The 27,225-nt window shown below is 39.9% G+C and overlaps 1 protein-coding gene across 1 annotated transcript in view; it reads right to left on the reverse strand.

Moving 5' to 3' along the window:
• Positions 1-27,225, reverse strand: part of KCNH1 (potassium voltage-gated channel subfamily H member 1) — a 187,427-nt gene that overhangs the window by 157,994 nt on the left and 2,208 nt on the right. Inside the window, exons 2-4 of the mRNA XM_055816592.1 lie at positions 15,995-16,118; positions 15,642-15,748; positions 5,153-5,281 (exon numbers count right to left, since the gene is read on the reverse strand). Coding sequence (XP_055672567.1) covers positions 5,153-5,281; positions 15,642-15,748; positions 15,995-16,118 — 360 coding nt within the window. The remainder of the gene's footprint in view (positions 1-5,152; positions 5,282-15,641; positions 15,749-15,994; positions 16,119-27,225) is intronic.

Raw genomic sequence — 27,225 nt, forward strand, 5'->3', positions numbered from 1 at the left:
ATATATTCATGTTAGTCCTGCTAGGACAGGGGGACCAGATGATATGGATTAAGAGTTCTCTTTCAATTCAAGCAATATCTATATCCCTACATCCATTCTTTTCCTCTAGAAACAGAGAAGATATAAATTAAATTGAAACCTAATGACCCTAGGTGATTCTTTTATAGATGTATATATTCCTCAAACAGACAAGAGCTCACATAGCAGAGAAGACAAGAAGAAGCCTGGAATTCAGGAACCAAACAAAGCTAGATGTCAGTCCCATGGTTGTGCTTGCCTGTGCCTCTGTCTTTGATTCTAACCCATTTTTATCATTGTTTGGTCTCCTTTTTCAGTTCTGCATAAAGCATCATGCAGGGACAAAGCAATGAGATGGCACTAAAACATCTTCAGTTTCAAAACAATGAAGAGCCTTCAAGATTAAAAGCAGTGATTTCAGAGTCCTGCATTCCATGATGCTCTTTCAGTTTTCCATCATTTAAGTGCAAAAAACTGAATAGAAACTGCTCTTATAAACACCCAAGAAGACAAGATGCCTAGAACAGGGACAAAAGCTGTCCCCTGGGCTTTGTTTCATGGGAAAATGTGGCATTGAAATAAATCTTTGTGATGTGATGTTTAACTCATCAAGATTTCTCTTCTTTAAGGGATGAAGCTTCATTTAACAGTGCCCTTAAGTTGAAGAAACCAATTTTCGGTATTTTGAGGTGAGCATGATCTGTTGATACTCAATCCACAACAACATTTATTATTGATTTGTAGGTAGTTGTTTCCTACCACTCTCCTCAATTTGATCATGATGACTCAAATTCAAACATTAGGAAGCGTGGCAGTTACACAACCCTTGTTACCAAGTTGCTGTTCCATGACGTACGAAATCCCTAGAGTTAGAACAAGGAGCCGTTGCTTGTTAGAGAATAAGCTCATTTGTTCATGGGTCTTGTGTTCACATAGAACTGTGTAAATGTGAGTAAATCAGGATTCTAGTAGTTCTTGCCTCCACTCAAACCACCTTTGTTTTCTTGCACATCAAAGATTCCTGCTTACATTCATCATGCCTCTCTGCAGACTTAATGCTTCTTGCCTTTGAAACTTCATGACTAAAACTGTCTTATTTTTCCATCTGGACTGGGAAAGCATACCAAAGTTTCATAATATACTCACCACTTCCCTTTCATTTGTTTCCTTTTTTAAGAAAACATTTCATCTAGATGAAAGTAGAGTATAACTTAATCAAAATATTTCAAACACTGGCTCTGCTTATATAAATACATCTTTAAAAACAACAAAAAATCAGACAGCAGCAACATGAAAAAAATAAAATTTAAAAAAAAGGAAAAAAGGAAACATTTGGAGTTTTCTCTGAATTAAGATGGAGGCAATCAAAATACTGTATTTTTTGTGTAGCCCTGCTTGTGACACAAAGGACAGCTTAGCCACAAAATGAAATAAAGCTTCTTCTGCAGAGGAGATAACTCTGCAGATGATTGCTACAAAGCACAGGAAGTTACAATAGCTAGGAGGCTAAAAACTATTCTCCTATATGATTCAGTGAAGTTGAATTTAATCACCTTTTTGTATTTAAAAAAAAAAAAAAAAGTATCAAAAGCAAAAATTAGGATCCAAAGCATAATTTCAAACTTCTATAAAGCAGCATAGATGCATCTGAATATGTTCAAATTGTATTCTTACATGCAAAAGCTGTTCAAGGAAACTTCTTACTAGCTAATCAGAGTGCAGGCACAGATTGTATTTGTCTGCATAAATTGTTTTCATAAAGTGATGCACTTCACTTTATACACTATTCTCAAACATTTCATACTGGCTGTGTTAGAGCTCAAACCAAAAAAAGACATATACAGACAAAATGCATGAATTCCAAATATAGCATTACTCTAAAATTCAGCTAAGAAGGTGACCTATCACTTCACAAGCCAAATTTAGCTCTGCTATAGCTTGGTTTTTCCTACTTCTACTCAAGTAAACCTATTTTTTCCTGATTTTTTTTAAAGGGGCAAGCATACGGGGAAGAATGGAAAGAGGCTGTTTAAAAATATTATATCATCACAATCACTGACAAACTATTTTTAAGTTGTTTTATTTAGAATGCACTATTTTTAAAGTTGCTGCGTTTAAAAGCAAATTTACTTAGCTTCTATGGCAGTCATAAAATAAACATCTAAATTATCTGAATCAATTAAGAAAGACTACAATCAGAAGTTATTTTTACATGACTTTAGAATTATTTTGTTTCATCTCTTCCAATGTCTGATATTATCAATAAAAAAAATATTAAGAATGAAAAATGGTACTGGGACCTCCTGTATCAATAAGTCACCTTTGGATAAAAGATGCCTATTCATTTTTGTGTACAAGTCAAACACCTGCCATTAGAGCTCAACACTTTTCATTCATGGAGTCACTACATCATTTGCAGCTGAACAATCATGCATCAAATTGCCAGCATGTGATAGGAAACTAAGATATACCGCAGCTAGGCAGGTTTAGCCTGACAGATTAGTTGCTCTTTAAATTGATCATGTTCTTGTACTACATAATGTATTTCTCTACATAGACACACAGGCACTGATTTTGAATAACTTAAATACTTTATGCTATGCTACTCTTCAACTATGCAAATAGCATGTATGTTAATAAAATATCTGCATTTGCAGGCAGCCTAGTACATATTAAGTAGTCATATGCACAGGAAACATTTCACATATAAATACAGTAAAACAAAAATAGTTGATAACAGCTGAAGGTGAAAAAGGAAAAATAAATCAATTTAGCTATCAGTTTTCAGTTGTTTCAATTAAACAATACATCTATGTTCACAGTTTTAGATTTTCAGATTGGGAGTTCATTTGGGTTTAGAATATGAGAAACATTTCTATGAAAATGCTATCCTTCAAAAGCATGTTACAAAATTCCTATGTAATGTTGCACATAGCACAAAGAATATGCCCTGTTCAAAGCTCAGGTCTGTAAAAGCACTGATTCTTAGAAGCTAATACAATGTTACCTTCTTTAAGATCTTCCAACAATGTTTTTCCCCTCCATGAATCCTAGAGCCCACTACAGACAATTGTTTGACACTCCATACCTGCCTTTTTCCCCCCTCGTGGTAAATACTGTTGCACAATGAGATCTAATATTAAAGACATAGTCATGCATGTAAAATTCTTTGACAACTTGGCTCTTTTGCAAGAAATTCCTGATCTAGCCATCAGATGACTGTACAGTATCATCTCCTGAGATGCATGCAAGAAAATTCCAAAGCTAGTCTGTAGCAAGTAATTTATAGAAGAAAGGTATTGAGGATAAATTGAGGTTTAGAACAGAATGTGCAGTTTCATTTATATTGTGTTTGATTTGTGTATACAGCAACAGAGAACTCTCTACCAGCATGAAACTGGTGCAAATTCATTAATTTTAGGAGATTCAGAAACAATATTTGGAAGACTCATTTAGTGCATGAACCCTTCTGTACATAAAGACATAGCACTCAGGGAAGGAGTACAGAGCTATGAATCCGTGGCCTCTAAATAATACATTCAGTTCTGTCTGCAACTTCTGTTAGTCACTTAGCCAGTTTCCATGGGCCAGATGAAGAAATTTTGCTTATCATCTTAACTCCTCTGCAAGTTGGTACACTTAGGTGTAGGTTTAGGGCTTATATTGCTTTAGATATGGAACTGCTAAGAATTAGCACAATCACTGTAAGAACGGCATGATTTCAAGACCCAAAGGAGATTTAAAAAAAAAAATTAGCATTCCCTTCCTCCAACATATGTCTCTTGAAAACAAAAAATTTACAGTGTTTCCTTGTGTTGAAAGTGAAGGAAAAACTCTTTGCACAAGAGCGCGTATCACTATCACATTAAGGATCTCCTGTGAAAGCAAAGAGAAAAGACACAGCTACCACCCCTGAATGAAATTTCTGCTTGACAACTGACTAAATGAAGCAAGGGCCTTCTGTCCCAGCAAATAAACCATAGGCAGCTTTACTGCATCATGCTGATTTATCTTTGCTGTCAGTCCCCATCAGGATACAATGAAGACTACTAAGTGGGGGGTGCATGGTGGGAAATACTGTAAACCCAACCTTTCTCACAAGACATAATTTTTTAGTTTAATTAAAGCAATGAAGAACCAAACAAATAGCATTAAAAAGAGAAAAAAAAATAACCCACATAGCCTGGAAGAAGGTATGTTTGTCAAGACTGTACTTCATTTTTCATGGTAGCAGGTGTTTCCACTTTGAGAAATTATGTTTTTAAAGAATAACATTTCAAGCATAAATGTAAATCAGTTCACCTTCACAGTAAGTTTCCTGTTTAATTTAATACTACAAATATTATTAAATACTACAAAAATGCAAACAACAGGAGAACTTACGTCTTTTTTTACCTCAGAGGACACCAGTCTCTGTAATTCTTCATATGGGTACAAAAGGTTTGTTTCTGACAGGATCTTAACCCAAGTGCAAGTTCATGCTGCTGCCTTAGCTGAGTTTGTTTCCAGGTTTCCAGGGTGTAACTCAGCAAATGGTTAACAGCAAAACACAGTCATGCTACTTCACTCACCAGGACAGCTTAAACCTGATTCAATTTAAGATGATGGGAATCTCTTCACATGTGTTAAAGGAAACTGGTCCAGAACTTTAATGTAAGGAATACCATAATAATGGTAAGTAACATCAAGTCAGGCAGAATGAAATTATTCAGATCTTTGCTAGACCCAAACAGGGTTAATTCCTCAGTTTCATGCACAATTTGTACAGGGCCCAAGACCCTGCAGTTCTCTCTGACATCAAAGAGGCTGTTTAGCAACATTGTGACTCCTTGAAGGCTACTCTGGAGTGTGGATTAATAATGAATTTACAAGGAAGAGCAGCACCTATTTGCTGAGTAAACTCTGCTTCCCGAAGCACTTGGGGGTTTCATTAGCAATGACCCTTTCCAGCGCAGGCTAGAGCCAATTTGCTTAAGAAACCAGCAATCATTCCTTGCACAAATGCAGTCCCCAATGGCATAGCTACAAACTATTTTAACATCTAATTCTTTGATATTTAAAGGACTTCAGTTCTTTCAAGACCAGGGCAAAGAAACAGAAGCAACATAAATATATAATTGTGAAAAAGACAAACCTTTACATGAATCATCCTCAATGGGCTGCTTGAAAGCTGTTATGTCATTGAAAGTGCAAAGAAACAAAACCACTTTATCCTGCTCATTTCGAATTGGAGCAATTTTCACAAAGAACCAGACAGGTGTTCCTGGAAACAAACATATCAAAAAGTTGGTCAATGGTAGGCAGAACAGTGAATGTGCTAGTTTAGATGTTTACATTTCGAAATCAGCCACCTGTAAATGTTAGTTTAATGTTGGGTTCTTTTGCAAACCCCTATTAGAAAAAACGACAAAGCAGTTGACAAGACTGTTAGTTAAGTTTGCTGCTCTGCCTCTCATTAGCTTTTTAGTCTTCAGGAATCCGTCACTATTTCTGGGCTTCATCTACAAAGTGAATACTTGAACTTATAAAGTGGTTTGTGATCTCCTGAAAAAGTCCCATGTACATGCAATGGTTGTGCGCACCCATTTGCTGGTTCTGTGCAGGACTTGAAAACAGGCCAACTGTGCCTAGAACATGACCATAATACAGAGTCTCGATTCAAGAGCATGACCAGTTTGGTTGAACTTATACTTTACAAACAGGGAGCACCAACCCCTAACAACTACATCAGCCTATGCCCAGCTTCAAGAGCCAGGCTCTGGGAGCTCTGGTCAAACCTGCAATTCCTCTCATGCAAGGGAAATCCTTTGCAAGCTGCCTTGTAGCTTGCCTTGTCCTGACCCTGCTCACTTTCGCTGTGTGTAAAGCAAGACTCCACTGAATTCAGGAGAGAACAAGCCATCAGAACCAGACCATGGGCTGTGGATGGGACTAAGTTGTACTACATAAAACTTATCTACATAAAACTACATAAAACTACATAAAACTTGTCTAATTACTGCAGTAGAAAAACGACTAATGAAAACTGCTTGAGCTATTAGAGCTTGCACATCACAGGAAAAGATGATCCCAGATAATGACCCTCCAGATGCTGCTGTCAATTTTCCTTGACATGTATTCACACAGATCACCTTGAGGAGAGAAACTGTCAGTCAGCCCTGCCTTTCTATGTTTCTGACAGTTCTGCTGAGGCTGCTGAAAAGACCCTCGTGATAGCAATGAAGTTTCATGTAATAAGACGGTGTCTACCACTCTTATTTCACAGGAGTCACCACACTGATTTTAGTGATATTTGAATATAAGCTGATTGGAGGGCTCAGAACAAAGCAGTTGGCTCCTGTATGTCCTAACGTGGCCTCCTTGAAGGCACTGGGTTTTACTCTGCAGTCTTAACCCTGGTCATAAAAAGATGACTCCTTCTCCAGCTATGAGATACATGGCAAGCAGAAGACTCCAGGGTCACCAGGCCTGGGCCTGCAGAGAGCTTTTACATGAGTTTTCAGAGTGTCCCTACACCCTCAACCACAACCAAAAATCTCACCATTGCTTTTGTGGGCATAAGAAGTAAGAGCCAAAAAAAAAGCATTCGGGCTTGCTTGCTATGAGCAACACTTCTCTTCCATGTCTCTTCTGAGATGTGTTTGGAAAGAAGGGTCTACATATCAGGGGTCAGTATAAGATGTACAAATCTTATCTTAGTGAGTGGTGATCTTAGAAGACTATTTCTTTTCTTTCTCAATCACAGGACCCTCTTCAAGGCTACAGATCAGATCCTTTTTCATCTGAATTGCTCAGTATTTTGACATGCATACTACCTGGTGTATTTCATGCAGTAATTAGTTATAACAAGGGCCATTTGTGCTTCCTAACTGTCAACGGGTCACAAGGAAACCTCAGGTAGTTGACAAGTTACTGTTCAGCAAAGCAAGCAAAGGTAGCTGTGTTCCCAACTATGTTAATATAACAGAGGCTGCTGCTACCAGTGCCTCACCTGGCCGTTTCCCAGCCTCTATGCTTAGCAATCTCTTCTGGCCACAGAAAGCCAGGGCATTTCCAAGACCCATGGACAACTTCCATAAATGAAGTTCAAATCCTAAGGCTCTCCTGCATAGCACAGGCAGTTTCAAACCCTGGCTGAGATTCCATGCCATATGTACAGCCACCTCTATAAACAGCAGGGTATATGATGCATGGAGGCCTCTGCTCAAAAAACACAGAAATCCAGATGGAATCACTGATGGCCATTTCTGGAGCATGCCTGCATGGCAGAAAGTATTCAGGGATCAATATATATATATATATATATTTTTTTTTTTTTTTAAGAGTTAGCATTCCTGAACAACCCCTTCCAATAAAGTATGAGAAAAAAACATGCAAAATGCAACAAAAGATCCAGCAAGGTAACTGTGCCAGTAAAATCATCACTAACTTGCTAATGAGCTTAGAAGACACTGCCACAAAGCAGCCAACAGCAATTTTCAAGACCCTTTACACTACCCTTTCTCAGGAGCTCCTAAAATTGCCTATCTCCATTTCTTCTTGCCTACTTGTTTTTCCCATCTTCTCATGTGAACTACTCTGAGGCTGATCAAATCTGTATCTTGCTTTTCCACAGGCTCCTTGGTGACTAATTGCTTTTTATTTTACCCACTTCAACACCTTTCACTAACACTGCAACTTTTTAATCAGCCAGAATACCATCTACAGCCTTGCTTTTTGATCTTCATCTACATGTACTTGTTTTTTTTTGATTAGGGACTTTTTTTCCCCTCCCCAAAAACACTTTGCATTGTTTTGCTACTTCAAGCTACAGCCATTCTGCTATGGGCTGCTCATAATATTAACCTTCATAGCACTGAGGCAGAATTACATATTCGTCTTCATCTCTGCCTCTCACAGCTATAAAAATTTACTACCGTGCTTTTGAAGATGCTGTACACATCACAGAAACAGAAAGGATGCAACCCACCCTCTTACTCTGGCTATTTGTCAGATGCATGCTGTCACCTTCTCTTTCCGATTATGGTATGCTATGTTGTTGCAAGATTTTTCTAACATGTTCTGAATGTAGCAAGAGGAAGGACTTTTCCCAATAACCTGTAGAAGGCTGCTGCAGGGCAAGAAGCTTACATCAGCACTTACCTTCAGACTCCTTTGATTCCCACTCCTGTGCTGCATTATTTATAGTAAAAAGGAAAACAAAATACTGTTTTACCTACAACTAAGTGTAGATCTTAGTGATGTGCCCCACAGCCAAAGAGAAAGAGCCAGATATTCTTGATAGCTAGAAGTAGGTGTGTTTGATGACTGTCACTATTTGGGGACCCTTGTAATTTCCAGAGTGTCAGAGCACCACAAACAAGGTGTATTCCAGAGCAGAATGTAAAATCAAGGTGGCACATATGGTCTGCATAAATCATCTTCCAGTTTTGGATCCACACAGTAACAGCAGAAATAAGAACATGGAAAATTCTGCCAGGCCATGTACCTGTCTTCCCAACATTATCCAGCATTTTTCCCCATAGTATGTTCCCCACCACCTCGTCAGTCTCTTTTGTGAATAGGAGACAAGTGGATATAAAAATACAATCATAAGGTGACTGCTCACAGTGCTCTGCAACCAGAAGCTTATTTCATAGAAGAACTGGGATCTGAACTGTGGGAACATGCTGAAAGGCTCAGCCAAGATGTGGCTGTGCTCAGCTTTTCCTGCATACTGGTTTAATTATCAGAAGAATTTTACTTTTTAAACATTAAACAGTTTATTTAACAATTAAACAGGAAAGGTTAAAGTATAAACCACTTATAAATCAGGTCGGAAACTACAATTTCAACCTCCTACAGGCAGCACTCACTCTTGGTGTCAAAGCGGATGTCCCTGCTCAGCCAGACAATCACTACTGGGAAAAGGCACAAACAAGGCCATTTTAACAAAAAATGTGAATTTCGGATTCAGCCTATGGGTTATTCAGGCAGTGAAACTGAAGCACCTTTCAGAGCTCTCACAGTAAAACAAGAGTAACTTCCCCACCACGCAGAAACTGTTTACCAGTATTTCCAACAATACATCTACTTCCATTTACATTTGGTGTTCAGTCCTGGCAAGCTCTCCCACCAATGAAGTTTAATGATAATGCCAATGCATAAACAAAGAAGTAAGCACATTCTGTTAGATTTGGAATCAACAATGAAAGAATCCAGAGTTTCTCTAATGACACAGGACCAACCCTGCTAAAAAGGGGAATGTCACTTCAAAGCTGGTAGAGAAGCAGTGTGAACAACTGGGAAGATATGAATATCTACAGTGAACTTCTGACAGTAGCTATAGGACCAGCTTGTCTCACGGTACCAAAGCTAATCCCAGAATTCACAGATGCAGCTCTTAATAGTCTTCACTGGCCTAAGCACAGTACTTGCAGTGTTGCCTTAAAGGCAAGACAATTTTAAGAGCTGTGATCCAAGTCCCAAGTCTTCCCCAGATGAACACGCAGTAAATATCTCCACACCATGTAATTTCCTACCTGTAACACAAATACTACTGTCTCTTCCCTCTCCTATTTTCTAGTCCTGTGTATTTCAACAGGGATATGTTTGGCCACTTGCTGAGCAGGAACACCAGCATTTAACAAGCCATTTAACTTTGGCTGAGGTTCTTCAGAAACTCTCATAATATCAAAGTGAATGAAACATTAAAGGTCTGTTCTGGCTTCTCCCCTCAAGCATAGTGATGAACTCTCCTTCAGTTTTGCCTCTTGTCAAAAAAAAACAGGCTACAACAAAAATCAAAATCACTGTCTAAATACGCTCTTTCCTCATACCTTGAACCACTTAACCAAAGAGGTCAGCTGTTTTTCAAAACTACAAAAAGTAAATTGTTTAAATAAAACTGCAACACAGGTTTTGTTTCCACAAAGTAAAATGAAATTTGTTTATAAATACAATGAAAAAAACATGTTTTGACAATTCAGCTGACATCTTAACTGCCCTCACTGAATGGGGCAAAGTTTCCTCAAAGCAGCACAACCTCTGGTTACCTGATAACGTCTCAATCAGTCATCAGACAGGTATTGTCCTGAAGGTAAACAGCCAAGCAGTATGGAAATTAAAAGGATAGAAGCATGTGCTGTGTCTCCACTAATTCCCACATGCAGCAATGCAAACAACAGGACTTCAGTTATCTAAACAGCATGGGTGACCATTACAGTCAGCTCTCACGGGCTTTCACTTATGCCCAGGTATTCAGTGTGACAGTTTCTCTCTGTCACACACAGACTGAATAGTTTGTCCAATATCAAATTAGCAAACCATCTGATGAGATGTGATCAGAAAGAGTTAGGCAAGCCACGATATCCACAGATTTTAACTAGGAGCACAGAGAAGCCTGTGACATTTGACCATGCAAGACAAAGAGCAAAAGCCTCCTACAGACTCTGCCTTCTAGCAGGGTGTGCACTGAATGAGAACAAACCAACGTAGCTCACCACTCCATGCCAGCATTAATAGACCTTAAAATACATTTCCAGCACTTTAAAAGCTGTTACCTTCATGTCTTCCTCATCTGGTGCTGCTATGCTCTGGCAGCTAATGCTTCTAAAGGTCAAATCTTTACATGCTAAGGCAAGGAAAATCAATTTCAGTCCCCAAAGGTGGAATCACTGTGCACAGGGATTATCCTATGACACCGAAACAACACTGTAGAAAAAGGTTCAGCACATGCCCTTGTACTGCAGCAGTCTTGATATGGTTTACCTGATCCTGGGTTCTCTGAAGAACAGAAAGTGAGTATAAGAAAGGCAGAGAGACACAGGGAAGACTTGAAATCTTCTTTCCATTTACCTCAGATAAAATATTTAAGGATTACTACTGGGAAGCCTTACTGTTCTGTATATGTTTGAGGACATGACACCAGGTCTTGGTTGCCAACATATTTGAAATTGACAAGGTCAATGGAATTACCAGTTTTATGAATCAAAAACCCTTAGATTTGACCTTGCTGAAAGCAACTGAACTCATGCAGATGGATTTCACTGAAAAGGAGATGCTGGTGTGCATACTGCTTGACAAATATGGAGCTAGATTTCAATGGGAGGCTCAGGAGGATACACGCCACATTACTCCAACACCCTCATTCTTTCCTACTTCTGGCCCTATGCAACAATTTTGTTTAGCAAAGGTCTCCATCTGGAAACACTAGAGGCACAGCACACACTAATATAAATCATTTTAACCAATAGCAGCTATGAGAAACTCTCCCTAGTGGTGGGCTATCACAGGTCTACCACCCTGAAGTGAATTTTGCTCTCTATAAATTAGGATAGGGTTGTTTGTCTGAGTTTTAACCTCTGTAGAAAGCACTGGTCCCAAAAATAAGTACAAGTAGAATCTGCCAAATCACTACTTTGGGCTTATTTGTCATTCTTTGACATCTTAAAGCCTTCTAATATGTGGGGGGGGCGCATATGTGTTAACAAAATATCCAACAAACAACTATCCACACACAAATACTCATGGTATTAAATCTGTACAACATTCAAGCACCCAGAAAAACAGGGAAGTGAACCCTGGGACAAACTGAAAGTGAAGCCCAGCCTTGGGGACTCTCACTATAATATATGTACTCAGAGGAGAGGTACTGCTTATCTAAGCCACTTTGTAGAGTGCAAACTAATTACCTGCAGCATACCCTTTGGCTGTTGCCATTCCACTGGCCCCACCTGTAGAAAACCTCTGAGAAAAAAGAAATTATAAAAAGGTGTCTTATCACTCTCTGCAGTACTGTTGCAGACTGTAATCAATGGGAATGTCTTTGCTTAGACAGGGGACACCTGAAGACTCTTTGTAACTCTTCATATACTTTAGTTTTGAAGAGTCCAGCCCACTTCAGATATTCTTACACTGAAGCAGATCAAGTACTGCATAGAAAAGGGGGTTAGATTTCAAATAGGTGCCATTTTATATTCTTACAAAAGCTTACTTCAGCAATAATGGAAGCAAGCGCATCTAGAAGAAGCCTGCTTTTGCACTGCTTGTAACCCAGATCTATACTGTAGATGGAAAACTAGGCAATGTAACTCCAAGTTTAATTCACTGAGCCATTTTAATTTACGAGGCTGACCGTAAAGTGTAAGAACCTAACAAATATCTGTCAAAGTCTCATAAGAAGTCAGATGCTTAAGCTGCATGAGTTCAGATAAACTAAGATATGACTAAGACTAGATACAAAATATTTTCTAATACATTAGGCCATATTCTTCCTTGGTGTAAGTTAACATAACTCCACTGATTTCAGTGAGACTTAGTAATGTTTTGATTTTCCTATATAAAAATAAAAAATACTTCCAGCATCACTGAACGCTCACATCTAATCAAACAATGGCACTGAAGCTCTCATATGAAATTACTGTCAACCCGCCTCTTGTCATTTTGCAGTGCAGATTAAAGGAAGCTTTCACTTTGTCTCTTTCCAGGTATGACCATGAATTCCCACTGAATGCAACAGGAATGTAACAGGATCAGAGCAACAATGACAAAAATCTGGTGGCTGTGCACCTGCTTGCTCCAATTGCTTCCAATTATCCTAAAGGAGCTCTGCATTAGAAATTCCAGAGAATAACAATGATCATCACATATCTGCTAAGTAATCAAGGGCCTAGCCCAAGGAACCATCAAAAATCTCTATCAAATCTTAACTTTAAGTTCTGAAAAGAGGGAGGATAGTCACTTTTGGATGCGGGCAGAGCTGGACAGAGAAACAGGAGGTCAGGGTAAAGACAATATCCATACATGCAAACATGACAAAGGCAGAAAATTGTATCATCATTCTTCTGAATATTACAGCCTGTGTTGTTTCTGGAGTTGATACTGTGAAATTCAATGAGGCTGGTGGATATACTATACCGATCAACATCTGGATGGGGAATTCTTAACAGACAACCAAGTAAAGACTAGCACTGGACCACCACCATGGAGAGCGCTGTGTCAAAAAAACCCTGTCACTTCTAGTAGCATTAGTAATTGTCTCAATCTATTGTTGACATGTCTAGTGGAAGATCAGGACATAATTGTTACTCAGAGAAAGAGGGAGATGACTGCTGCTCATAAAAATACAAGATGAAGATTGACCTGCACTAGCAACATCATAATTAACTTGAAACTCCTGCTTTGTTTTCCTTTTTTCCCCAAAAAAGGATAGAAATTGTATTGTTAAAACAGCTATAAGTGTGTTAAATGTGCAGGCTGTGGAAAACATACCAATCATTGAACAACACAAAAATGGAAGAAAAACTTGCTATTTATTATGACTCTTAGCTCATGGGGTGGGAGTGGTCAGGTAAAGAACAATAAAAGTCTACTTCCTCTCTGATTTTAAGTAGAGCTAATTTGAAGAAGAAGCTAATTTGAAGAAGAAAATTGAATGAGGGAAGAATAGAGAGACAAAAAAAAAAGAAAAAAAAAAAAGAAACAAAGAGCAGGAAAAAGGTGCCTAACAAAATCTGGGGTCCTTTCGAAAAGAAACCAATCATGTTTACTGCCCAAGCAGGCAACTGCCATAGTTGCAGGCAGAGGCAAGGTGCCCACAAAGGCACATGCTAAGTAACTGGTAAACAACACTGTTTTCTATAATGTGGCTTATTCTGAGAAAAAGCTCCAGGGTGTCTCCTTTTTGGCACTTTTTAGTTACAACTCTCTAGTGTTACTAGCCAGTCTCTGTAACAGTAGTTAATGGACCTCTAAGGCTACAAATCTAACAAACAAGAAGAGTACTGCATTTTGTTAAACTTAAAAGCAAGCTCTGTGCTTTCCTTTTTCCCATGCCTGTGACCCTCTGTGCTCACACCAGAGCCATCACAGCTCTGCTTTTTGGCATGTTGCACAACACAGCTTCTGCACAGCTGGACTTTGTTCTAGGCCACCTCTCCTCAGGGAAGTGCACAGCAGGGCAGGAGACATTCCTCACTCCATGGTTACCTTGCTTTAATTCTGTATAAAAGACAGAGAGGCCCCAGGCCCTACTACAGGCCATATGCTGCAGCAATGACAGAAGACTAGCTGCATAATCTCTTGGTGCCAAATCACTGTTCACTAAGAGAATTCCAGAGCCTCCTAGATCCCATGACTGCAGCTTATTTACTTGGCTTTGGATGCATAAATGTGAGCTGCATATGGTCCCTACGGCCACTAACTGAGCTTGGAACAGAAATCAGCTTTAAGAAATAGGTAAACATTGGAGGCAGGTAACACTCGAAGGAAAGAAGCACAAATCAAGGCCATTCAGATAGCGCATATAACTTTTCAAATGCATTGGACCAGCAAAGCTGTGCTCCCGAAGAGCCCTCAGCAATGGCACCGTGTCAAAGGTCATGATGCTTTGGACAGGCTAAAAAGAGAAGACAACAACTAGAAGAGAGATGAAGGGAAAATCTCTCAAGGACTTTTTTTTCTTCTCTAAAAAAATAACAAAAAACTATTCCGTGTACTTTTGCACCACCACTTCTTAGAAGACCAGCTTAATTCTGATAGAAAACAAGCAGCTCCACACATCCACTGATCAATAACTAACATCAATCAAGCACTGATCAAGCACTACCATCACTAAGTATTATATTTTAGCTTTTGTGAAGTGCCTGTGGTTCTCCCACCAAACTCCATCACTACTAGCTGGTCATTTCTGCAGAAATACCAATAGTTCACACATACAGATAGATTGGATAACCTTTCCCCAGAAAACTGGTCTTTGTAACAAGAAACAAAGCAGCAAAGAGGTTAACTGTCAAAAATTACATCATACCAGCCTACATTATATTTTGTGTTTGAAGCCCCCCATACCCACTAATGTGGAACTGACCAAAATGATCATCACAGGTGTAATGGGAAGAAGCTGCTAGCAGAATGCTTCTGCAAGGTACCTTCCCCTCTACACAGACACTACCAGTTCCATGATTAGAAAGCAAAATTGTTAAGAGCAAAACAAGTTACAGAATGTAGACTTTCAGCTTAACATTTGGCCAGGCTGAAGACCTCAGTGTACTTATATTTCAGGTGACATTAAGTAGATGAAAATAACTGTGCCATGACATAGTCCACACTAGATGGGACAAGTTCTGGGCAAGTAGTTCATCTGCTGACATATGCCATTACAGACAGACTGAAATTCCTAAGAAAAAAAATCATATCCAAATTAAGGAATTTTTGTCCAAAACAAAAGTTTCATGTGAAAACATCAGAAGTAGTTCAGCTTCCAAAACAAAGGATGGGTTCTTTTTATTCCAAAGCTACATCTAAATATTGGCTTTGCTATATCAAATTTTTAAAATATGAAAAAGTATGTTCTCTGTAAACCTAGCCTGCATATTATCATTGCTGATGGAATCTTGAGTATTGTCTTAAAGCATCACACAAAAATTGCTCTAAACGTCAGAACAGATTAGAGAGCTCTGTCTGCCTCCCTGAGTGACTTTCATCCCTAATGTTCTCATCTCTCCCTTGTAGGTCAACTGGTAGAACTGGGGCTTATTTAGCCCTAGATAAAGAAGAGTCCTCCAGCTGACAGACTTGCACTTTACACTATTATGTAAAACAACTTTACACACCTACATTAACAAAGAAACCAATCAACTACTTACTGTTCTTCTTGTACATCAAGATTTCAAAGGAGTTCATCTCATAATTCTCAAATGTTTGCCGGACCTTGTCAATTGTATCTTTGTCTGTCAGCTCTCCATACATAAAACTGCAAATAAAGCAAGAAATTCAAGTCAGATACTAGACAAAGGCACAAAGCCATTTGTTTACAGTGTGAAAAGGACCTATTTAGAAATAGCCGTTCTTTGGTTTTCTTTCACCTGGAAAGCGTATTTGACAGATGCAGCCCCAGGAGATAACAGATAAAACTGGAATAAACAGATTACTTTTCTCCTCAAGCAACAAGCACAACACTACAAGCTATTTAACAGAAAATAAATCTGTTCTCAAATACCTGCAGGTGCTGCTTTTTTGCATAACTTCTGCTCTGTGATATCCTGATAGCTTGCAAAATCCATCGTTGCTGTAGACAATGGGCCAATCCACTATCTGGGCATTACCCAAGACAAAATTAGTGTCTGTTTGAAAGAGCACATCAGTTAGATATTAGACAAGGCTATGGTTGCATTAGAGGAAATACTCATTTCAGGACCCAATCCTGACGGCTTCAGTCCCTGCACAGCTTTTCCCAGATACTGTTCTCACTGCGGTCAACAGGATTATTCACGGTTTTAATTTTAAGTAAATCCTTTTTTTAAAAAAATCAACATATTAATTACTCATGCAAAAGCCCAAGAGGATGGTTTTATGCAAATGGAACAGGATGGTTAAGCAGGTAAAATTCATCTCTTGACTGAGGACAGATGCACCAAACTGCTTCCTTCTGTGCCACATGCACTGACCCACCATGACACTCAGTTTGAATGCGAAGCCTCTTTTAACACACAGCCAAAACATCACACAAGTGATACTGCTCCTCTCTGAATGCAGACACAGTGGCTCCTCTCAGTATCACCTTCACTGCTGGCCACACAAGCTCAAACACTTCTTGTGTGACATGTATGGCACAGTGCTCCAAACTAGACACCAGGGAACTAGGGTTAGTACTTACACCAGCAGAAAAAACTTTTGTTTGCTGTACAAGCCAGGAGAAAATTCAATCAGTAAGAAAAAGAACTGAGCTGGATTCATGCCTCCATTCTCACTGGATGTGTGCATGTTACTCTTTTTTTTTTTTTTATGATTGCTATTTCAATTCAGTTATGAACACACTCAATGCTGGGCCCAGGTCTTGCTTATCTCTGCTGCTTTGGCTCTTGTGCAGTCAACTAACTACACCTGCACCAAGAGGCATCGGTGCTGCTGCTTGGACACTGGCGGCAGGGGGAGATTGGTGACCCCTTTCACAGCTGCAAAGACCCCCCTGGCTTTTGAAAGAAAAGGCTAGGCAGTCACACAAGATTAAGAGGCATTCGTGTTGAAGGGGAGCCTTTAAGGGAGTCCGCTACACTACCTACTTTTCAGGATCTACCCACAACTGCTTGAATATACATAGCTGTCCTTAATGCCTTCTGCAACCAAGAGACAGAAACAAGATATTTTACCAATTAATTGCAAATTGTTTATTTTAACTTTCCCTTCCAAAATCTTTTGTCCCATTGCAAACTTCAAGTGGATTTAAAGAAGACATTCCCATAGCTATCTAAATCCATTGCCCAGTCCCCTGAGCATGATTAAGTGTGACTTTATACACTCTTTAGAATGAAATACATCAGTAGTATAACTTCAGGACATATTAACTGCTTTGTTTGTCACAGTCTCTTTTAAATACTACGGGTTTTGCTTGGTTGAAGCTTTTTGTTCCAAAGAAAAAAAATGTCTTTTACCCCTTCTTATGAATAAGTAAGCCAAGTAATTTCTCATTGCTAAAGTAAGTGATTTTCAGTGTCTGTTATAAACACTGCATTGTACTGTGCTAAGATATTTTTAGATTTTCATCAGGAAGTACAAAAAAAATGACAAAAAATACGCAAATACAAATACTAGGCCAGGTCCTGCCCTGATCTGAACGGTATTATTGCATGCATGCATTCCTTCCCACCATCTCCCCTTCTCAAAAGGTAACTTAGCCTTTCTTCCACTTCCTCAAGAGCTTCTTGAACAACTTCTATTAGCTTAAGCAGAGGCCTTCCTTTCACACTTAAACCTCAATAGTCTTTGGACAAATAACCTCTTTTTTTGTTAAAAGCTATATAGAGCGCCTTTCTGATGACTGTTACTGTGGTAATTCTACTTTTATCTAGCCTTGCAACATTTCTGACAGTTCTCTTATCCCCTTCCTACAGGTAAAAACAAAGCACTAAGTCCACAAAAGGATTTAAGCACCAAAACATGAGACTGCTACCGCCTAGCCCCTAGATGCCCAGCTCTCAAAGACTTCGTATCTGGAAGCTCTGTCCATAGTGTTGGTAAGGTAGAACTGAAAAGCATTAGCACAACAAACAGAAACCTGCTCAAATTAAATTATGGAAAACAATGGAAAAATAGGATATTTTAAGGTTGGGGTTTTTCCCTTTCCTAGATTACCTACGATACCAATATTTTAACATAAGCCCAGTTCTCACAGGAAGTACCCAAGATTCTTCGCCATAATTGCAGAAGCTAAAGAATCACATTGCCACTTGCTTTAGTTTTGGCCCAATGAAGCCTGATTTGTTGGGACTGGCAGTTTCTAATACATGCTTAGAGAACACGCACCTATTTTACTCCTCCCTGACAGCCTAGCAGTTTGGGTGTTCTCCTACAAGACGTGGGGCTACCTGAGGGCAGTGAAAGCTCAGCCTTCAACTCCTGAATGATTGTTCTAATTATCAAGCTACCAAAGAGAACAAATGCCAACATCCTTAGCATATAAGTTTCTAAGCCAGTGTGACTCAGCTGCCGTATTTTATGCATCCCTATTAGGCAATCCCATTAGTCTACATTGGGTGAGCATCTCCAGGAGGTGGACGTAGAATGCTTCAATGGAGAGTCCAGATTTGGTTTAGTTGAGAGTTACAACCTTTATGTACCTACAAAGCTTTAGAGGCAAAACCTTGGGCACCTATCAATTCAAGGAGAAAGTCAGAGGTTTTGATGATCCCACTGTTTTGTAAGTCACTTCTAGCTAGTTCCCACTTCATGCATCTTCACCCTTCTTTGATCCAGGCTTTACATATCTTAGAAACACAGAGGAAGTAAATATTGAAGCTGGACCCATTCTCCGGAGTCACCACCACACCCCTGACTCATCTTTGGGCTTGCTCCTCCAGCTCTATTGCCACACTTTTTTAGTACTTGCCCTGGGGTCATCCCCAGAACCAACAAAATGCCCTGCAAGAACCAGTGCTTAGGAACTCCTCAGGTAGCTGAAAGCCTGGAGAGGGGCCATTGGCCTCTGTGAGCACTGCAGCCAGGCAGCCAAGAGAAGATGTAGTGTAGCTCAATCCAAACTGACGGGCCAGGAAAGAGGTTTCAAACCCACTGCTCTCTGCCAGCTTTCCTTGGGAGGTTACCAGGCTCAGGATGATCAGTTCCTTTGTTCTTGATTTTGTTGCAAAAAGAGAGACTGTCTGCACCAGTGGTTTCCAAACTTTATGTACCCACTTTTTTCTTTTTTTTTAAACTTGCTGTGGCCTAACAGACCACAGAGTGGGAGCCCCAGCATCTGAAAAGAAAGGGTCTTGCAGACAAAGAGGAATTTATTTCCAGTTACTCACTCCTCTTCCCAGATCTCTTTAAAGGCAAAACAATGGCACAACAGCAGTTCTGTGCCTACGTGGAGAACACGCCTGCATTTCTTCAGAAGGAGCATCTCTGACAATGGTATTTTGCCTGTGTGAACACTGGCAAGACACAGCATAAAATAAGGACTCCCACTTACAACACCCCTGCATAGGTTATTCTGACAGATAACCTGGCGGTAGAAGGGCTGTTCTCATTGTTATTGTTTACATTCAATTGCATTGACATCCCTGACAACGTGCTTGGAGACAGCTCATAATGCGTTAAACAATTGTTTCTAACATAAGAAAATATTAAGTAACATCCACTGAGGCAAATATTGCTTCTCCATCTACAGGGGCGCAGGGTCCCAGAGGCCAGGAAACAGCTGTAGTTTTGTTGCACAACAGGCACAAGGGATGCCCTAGTGAACTCTCTGAGCATTGCAAGGCAAAGCTCTTTGGGGACTCACAAGTAGGTCAAAGCCACGAAAGGAGCAGGTCAGAAGAAGACCATGAAGAAATCCACTGCTAAATTCTCTTCAAAGTCAGGAGGTTAAATGTGCATGTGATAGCTGTGGTACTCAAACTTTAGTGACTTGAGGCACCTCTTTGAAAGGACTCAAAGGACTCCCTTACCAGGAAATCAATTTCTATCACAATGTCGGTTGGGTTAGTGGTATTGCCCGGCCCAAGGAGAAGCTGTAAGCATCACTGGTCCTTCTTACTTACTCCAAGAACTGAGCTAGGAACTGGAGAGGGCGGGCTTATGTCAAAGAAGACCTGAAGTTCTGGCCTGTGCTGCATTTGGCACAGTCTGAGCAAGACTATTAGGAATCATAGAAATATGTAGAAGCACAGCACAGAGTACATCATGCTGTAGAAAGACAAGAACTGCAACATCTCAAAGGCAGCACAATCACTTGCATGAGTAGGATGGGCTTCTGTGACGAGGGTCTGCAGCACTGGGTACTTTGTGAAGCACCTCACTTCCTGTTTTCTAACCTGCATTTTCCACAAGTCAGTTCTGTTCACTACAGTATATCCACATGCCAGCCTTCACAAACTCAAATGCCAGACCTGTTTTGGATTATCACTTCAAACTAGACACAGCTGCTTTAAAGCAACAAGAAAAACATTTTAACTCCTTCCAAAACATAAGAATGGATTTTGCTCAGTCACTGAAACCAGTACTTTCCTCCACTCACAAAATACACCAGCACAGAAGAATCAGAAAACGTCTTTCCAAATAACAGCAATCCTTTAACAGCAGCAGTAGCAAGTCTCTAGAACACCGAGTTTCACTGAAACTGCCATATCTACTGAATCTTGTTACACACAGTGCTTTCTTTAACCAAAACTGTCTATCGGCTCAAACTTCCAAAATGCCTGAATTGCCCTGAAGCAGCTCACATCTGGTCAGGGCTAGCCAACTGAGGGGAGGTCACCTCCTTGCAAGGGCATGGAGCAAGTTACTGAAATGCTTCCTTCCTACCACTCCCCTGCACCATTGCGCATTCGCGCCCAGAGCATCCTAGCCTCTCCTGTAAGATGGACCTTGCCAAGCGGAGGCCCCCACCTCTTTCAGAGGCCAGCACATCGTTCTGCCTTCCCTGTCCCTTCGGTGGTGCACAGGCCTTCTCCTGGGACACACTGGCAGAAGGTCAGGGACCAGCCACCAGACCTATTCCCACGACACTGCCAGGCATGTCCCAACATCGCTGCCTGCCTGCACAAAGGAAGCACACAGAGGTGACCAAGAGGAAACCTCTGCTCTGTGAGTTGCAGCACAGGTCTCGGTAACAACGGAGGCTGGTGCCCGCTGCACTTTCAGATATGTGTGCAGGTCTGTCAAAGCCCCCCACAAGTGTGCTTAGGTTGGCACAGTGCAGAAATGTAATTCAAATATATTAATCTTTTCCCACAGTCACCAAGAAATGCAAAAAGATTTGCTCCTAATTTGTTACCCTCTCAGTGAAAGGAGAATCAGCATCCCTGTGGTGGGAAAACATGCTCCCCACCAAACTGGCTAATTCTCCCATAAGTCTCCAAGAGAACAGAAATTGCCCTCCTCATTCCAGACCACAGCCTTCATCATGCTGGGTGAGGACACAACCCTGGCTATAGAGACGAACATGTCTCTTGTTATCATGTCTCAAACTCCTCCTACAGATCTTCAGTAAAGCAAACCTAGACCTCTGCCATTACACAGCACAAACCACTACTACAGCAGAACTGGAAGAATTGCTTCATAAACAGGTTTCTTACCCTACCCATGGTGACCGGGATGGGGGGATGGGCAGGGGGGGATACAGCCTCCTTAGCTACCGTTCCGTTAGCTGGGCATAAAGCAGCAGAGGTGCTATGCCACAGCCAGCATAAGAAATGTGCCGTAGGCAAAAATCATGTGCAACTGTCATACAATTAGAGACTATATCTTGGAGCTTAAGTATAAGGGACAGATGAGTTTCTAAACAACTCTGGTATTTACAAACATGTAACTTTGCATCACAAGTGGAATTATTTGGATATGGGGAAAAAAAAGATGGTTTCATTTTTGGTAAGGAACACAATGCATGGAAATAGACAGTAGGCCTGTCAAAATTGCTACATCACACAGCTCATACCGTGCTTTTGCTTTAGCAACTTGCAAAGGGTAGGTATGTATGAATTTTTGCTAATGTTTACTCTTAGCTTTGAAAAAAAGTAAACCAGAAGCATTTAGTCACACTGATTAGTTATATTGTTCAAATGTAACTTCTGAGATCAAAATATGGCCCTAAATCTGTACAAATAAGTCAAACTGAAAATCAAGTACCTATTCAATCCTTTCTTTGCATACACAGGATTGAAGGCTTACAATTCAGGGAGGGTTAGACACAGGAACCAGCCATATTTTCATTGTAACAGAAGTGCTGTAACTGCATTCAAAGCAAGTACGTAGCTGCCCGAAGGGCTGAAAGACTATTCATACGGTAGAATAATAGTAATAAGGCAAAATTCTGCTCTTCCGCCCACATTCTCCTGCAGAAGTCAACGGTGTTACATGGATACACACATCTACTCAGTATCTCCTTGTATTCATTCCTAGAGTGGGAGTGCATCAATGTTTAAATACCCCATTGAACAACTTGATATCTCTATAGAATGATGATATAGTGGCCTCAAAATTGTACATCTTTAATATCGAGACCAAATTATTTTAAGCTGTAGCCTCAGTCTAATTCAAAACAACATATTATAAAACTCTGGAGATAAGTTCATTTGGGCTTACGTGTTTTATAAAAGTTTTATATAACGACTTATTTTACATTAAAAAAAAATTAAAAGCTCCTTGGCTGCTACAGCATGAACAGAGTCCACGAAATGCAGGCATTTCATGCTTTATTCAAACATGACTTACACCATCATGTGTACTGCAGAGCATAGTACAAGACCAGGCTGAGAAGGATTATTAAAAAATTTATTTCATCATATGTACCACAAATAACAAGAGACATTAACTAAAGCAACAACTCCAAGTGACTCAGTTTGAATCATTACAGAAAATTAATGCCAATTTCAGCCAGCAGTATAGATAAAAAACTACTGGTTCCACCTCAGCATTTGTTATTTTCCACTGTTATAGTTAGTATTTCACAGTAGGCCTCTATCATGAGAAAAGTTTAAACTGAAAACAATACATCCTTCCAACACTAGTAACTCTAAAGTCTTCGTAAGTATCTGTATTTAAAAAAAAAAAAAATTAGTGCAGAATAACAGAACAAAAATAGCTGAAATTGAAAGTGCACAAAAGCATTTATATGTATTTTATGCATAGCATCATTCTTCACCTGTCCCTGAGGTATTGTCCATACTGAGAAATTTATTTTTTTTAAAAAAAGACATTTAGACAAATGTGACCTTAGCATGATAAATTATAAAGTTCATCAGTTGTAAGAGTCATACATTACACCATTCTTAATAAAGCACAAACCCACTGTTTAGCAGTGAGACTTCATAATTTAATTGGTCAGGGGGGTCTTCCCCCCCATCTGATCTTAAAAGACATACAGGAAAAAGCATCTTTTAGTTGCATCAATTATATGGGCCTTCCATCAGTTTAAATAAGCTATTTGATTTACTGATTATAGCTACAGCCATCAAAAGCCTTAAAAGCATTTGACAAGACCTAACTCCTTGCTCACTTTTAGCTAGATGAGTTACAAAAATGCATTAACAAATTCTCCAATGAATGGGTTTCATTAAGATTTGGTTTACGATCTTGTTCTAGGATTTAATGCAGAAATGGATTGATATGTTGAATTACCACAGCAGAACTTCTTGAGCTTTCAAGAACATTAATTTTAAAACACATTATCTATCATGTATTGTACAGGGGTTTTTCCTCACTATCTATAAAAGTCATTTTAAGGAAATCAGGTTGTACATTTCTAAATGCATAAAGATGGCACACCCAAAACTAGAAGCTCCTGGCCTAGTAAAAGTCAGCAAAAAAACCATTTTATATTCAACTCAAGTGATACTGAGAAAAAAAAAATGCCAATAGCAAATAGATATTTTGATGTACTGACCAACTGTATGAAAAGCACGGGTGAAAATAAAAGTGCCTCCACAGCTGTTAACTTAGAAAAGAAGGAAGATCAGGAAGAAATAAAGCCCTTTCCTTTGTTTCATTCTCAGTTTGAGACAATGTCCTTAACACAGAACCTATGAGTTGTCCCCTTGTGGTTTTTGAAGGTCTGCTGCTTTCATGGATAAGTGTCTTGTTTTAATCAGTGGCAAAAGACAGACACACATACTAGCGGACTTTACTTAGCCAAAAGTGATTTTACAGGAAATCTTGAATAAACTGCGTCTTACAGGATTAGATATAGAAGTGTACAGACTCAAGTTCAACCACTGGATGCCAGATTTGTAAAGGGTAACATTCACTTCACCTTCCACAGGGCAAACCATAGTAACGGGAAGAGGGCAAGAGAAACAAAACGTTCAGCTAAAGGCACTCTACACATACAACACCATCTTACTACTCATCCATCAGTTTTCCATGCACTTTCTGCAAGGTGTGGCTGGCAAACAGCTTTCCATAGAAGGGAAGGCAAGCATTCTCCAGGACAGACCCCTCTATTCCATTATGCTGGGGATTTTTTTATGCTGATATTAACCTACCGAAGTCCGGAAGGTGGATGAGACTTTATAAACTGGCAGCATGGGGCAGAAAACCTCTTGCACATCTGCTACAGCCTTGTAAGTCAGCCCATTTGGGAGCTTTAAGAACTGGGATAGCTTAATCCAGATATTGCACTTCATAAAGATACCTGTGCTCTTCCCTGTGCACAGTTAGCTTTGTCTTTTTCAGTACTTTCATGTCTAAAACAGTCACTAAAATGCATTTCACTATTCAATAGAACCTCACTAGGTAACTAGGATGTAATTTACCTGCAGCAGAAGACTGCTGGTCCCCTGCAAATAATGCATTTAATCTAGTTGCCTGAAAATTCATTGAAAATTACAGACCTCTATGAACTGTCAGGGAACCAAACATATTGTATCAAAAGGAAACAGAAAAATATACTCCACCCAAAAAACGTGCTTGCTAATTTCAACAAAAGCAGTCCTGTTCTCAGTATGAAAATACTTTCTTGATGATTGATGTTATTTACTGAAAGTGCTGCAGTAGTACAAGGTATCCCAGCAGTGCCCAGGGCCTGACTACCCTTGGCACATCACATACAGAAGAGTGATGCAGAGCTTGTCCTGTTCATACATGTGTTCCCTGCCAACAGAATAGCTCTGTAGTCTGAAAGCAATTAGGCCCGCAACACTTAAGACAGTAAACCCTTATAGCATGCCTATACTGCTTCTGGACCCAAATCACACTAGCTGCAGCCAGGTCTGTATCGCCCTACCATGCCGCTCACTGCTTTAGGTTTCAAAGCAAAGGTATGCAGGGCCAGGTTGCAGCAGCCACAGCACTGTCTGGTCAAGGATCCTTTGCAAACATTTCAATTAAGTGAACATTTTGTTCAAGTGCAAAAGCACGAAAATAAAACAGTTTAGTTCTGCATTCTCTTTTAGTTTCCTTTGCATTTCTCTCCGACTGAACACAAAACCAGGTTTTTCAGTTTCAGAGCTGTTTATAATACAGTTAATTTCTCTCCTAGGTCCCAGACAATGGTACAAGGTTAGCATGCCCAGGTTGCAGAATGCTTATTGTACTGGGACCTTATAGTCTCCAAAGGAAGCAATGCCATAAATCATGGAAATGTCTGTTATACTGAGGATTTGTGTCTGAAGGTGGTTTTTCTTTCCCTCTACAGGGAACTCACTGCACTCTCCATCAAAGGGTGCATATTTGCTTCCACACCTGATGTCTCATTAGGATGTTGCCTGGGGATTTAGTGAAAGCAAGGCTAAATTCGCACAAGCCTTATGTCCTCTAACCTCCCCTTCTTCCAATCTCCTTGTTTCATCCATAAATCAGAAAAGCATCTGTGACTTCCACTGAAATTCCAAAGCCACGTAAACACAGGGCTTGCTTTAGCCACCCTTACACATGCAAAGTATCACATACCTCACTGAGAATTTTGACCAAGGAAGGACTGCAGAATCCAGCTATCATTTAGGTAAACTGAAAAGTATTTCTGCCTCCAGTTATTGATAAAGCATTAGCATATCATGAAGAATCAGAATACTCTGTAATATATCGCACCATTTGAATTTGGGTGCCTTGGCCATGAACCAAGATTATAACTGTTATTGTTATAGAGCTTGTATACTGTGGGTGTATTACATTACCCGAGAAAAACATTAATATCGCATTAGCAGTAACCATCAGGGGCTACTGATTCTTTACATACTGCTCTGTTTTACAGCATGGGCTCATTTTCTGTCCCATTGGGTGTTCTGGTCTTTAAATATTTCAGTGCTTCAAACAAATTTTTGTCAACCAAGCACTACAAGCAACACTTATTTTCTTAGCCCTACATGGCTAGTATAGAAACACAGCTTTTAAACATTAAATATGCGGCAAGCAGGATTACAGTGTCCCTCATTTCAAAAAGAAGGACTGGATGAGGTACAGAGGTCTAGGCAGATGACACTTCATATATTCTTTGCTGCGTGTGCTATCATAAGGCCATCTCATCCCATCCCTGGATGGGCTGAGAAATTCTCAATTCCTTCTTTAATTCCAGTGTGTGGGGAGGAAATACTGTGCAGCTTCTCAGCTTATCGTGGCTCTTTGGGCTGCCATGTAGTGCATGAAAACCCATCTCAGCTGATTTGCAACCTAAGAAGCAGCTCTCATCCCTAATAACTTTAAAGGAGATGATTCAGACCAACTGAGTTTGAGGTGAGTCTTGCTGCAGATGGTATGATATAAACATGAGCAAAATACCAACCCTGACGGAAAACCCCTGAACTTGCCTGCCTACATACGCTACAATTACCTTTAGCCTTTGAACATGCATCAGCTCACCAGTCCCACATCTAATATGAAAGGCTATCCAAAGAACTCCTTATTAAACTAATGGTAAAAAAACAGTATAATTAGTGCTGTCCTTAGAGCAATGCTTCCAAAAGAGGTTTCATGTCAATTACTTTGTTATTGCCAACTCGGTGAAAGAGACCGAATAACACCCCCCGCCCCAAAACATAACACGTAGCAATGAATGTGTTTTCCTCAGTTCACCTGTGACTGTAGATGCATGTCATCTACAAGTACCTTTAAGTGAAGCACTTACTCAGGAACTATTTCTGCTCATGGACCAAATTCCTCTCTTTCCAAAGGAAATCCTCCCCAAACTGGGAATGTTCCTATATCTGTATCAACTCAGTATCTGCTGGCACTACTTAACTTGCTTGCATGTGCCAGCAAATACAGTTTGACAGCAATCCCAAGGTTTATTTGGCAAATCCC

The sequence above is a fragment of the Falco peregrinus genome, chromosome 11 (assembly GCF_023634155.1).
Source record: "Falco peregrinus isolate bFalPer1 chromosome 11, bFalPer1.pri, whole genome shotgun sequence".
In the NCBI taxonomy this organism is placed as follows: Eukaryota; Metazoa; Chordata; class Aves; order Falconiformes; family Falconidae; genus Falco; species Falco peregrinus.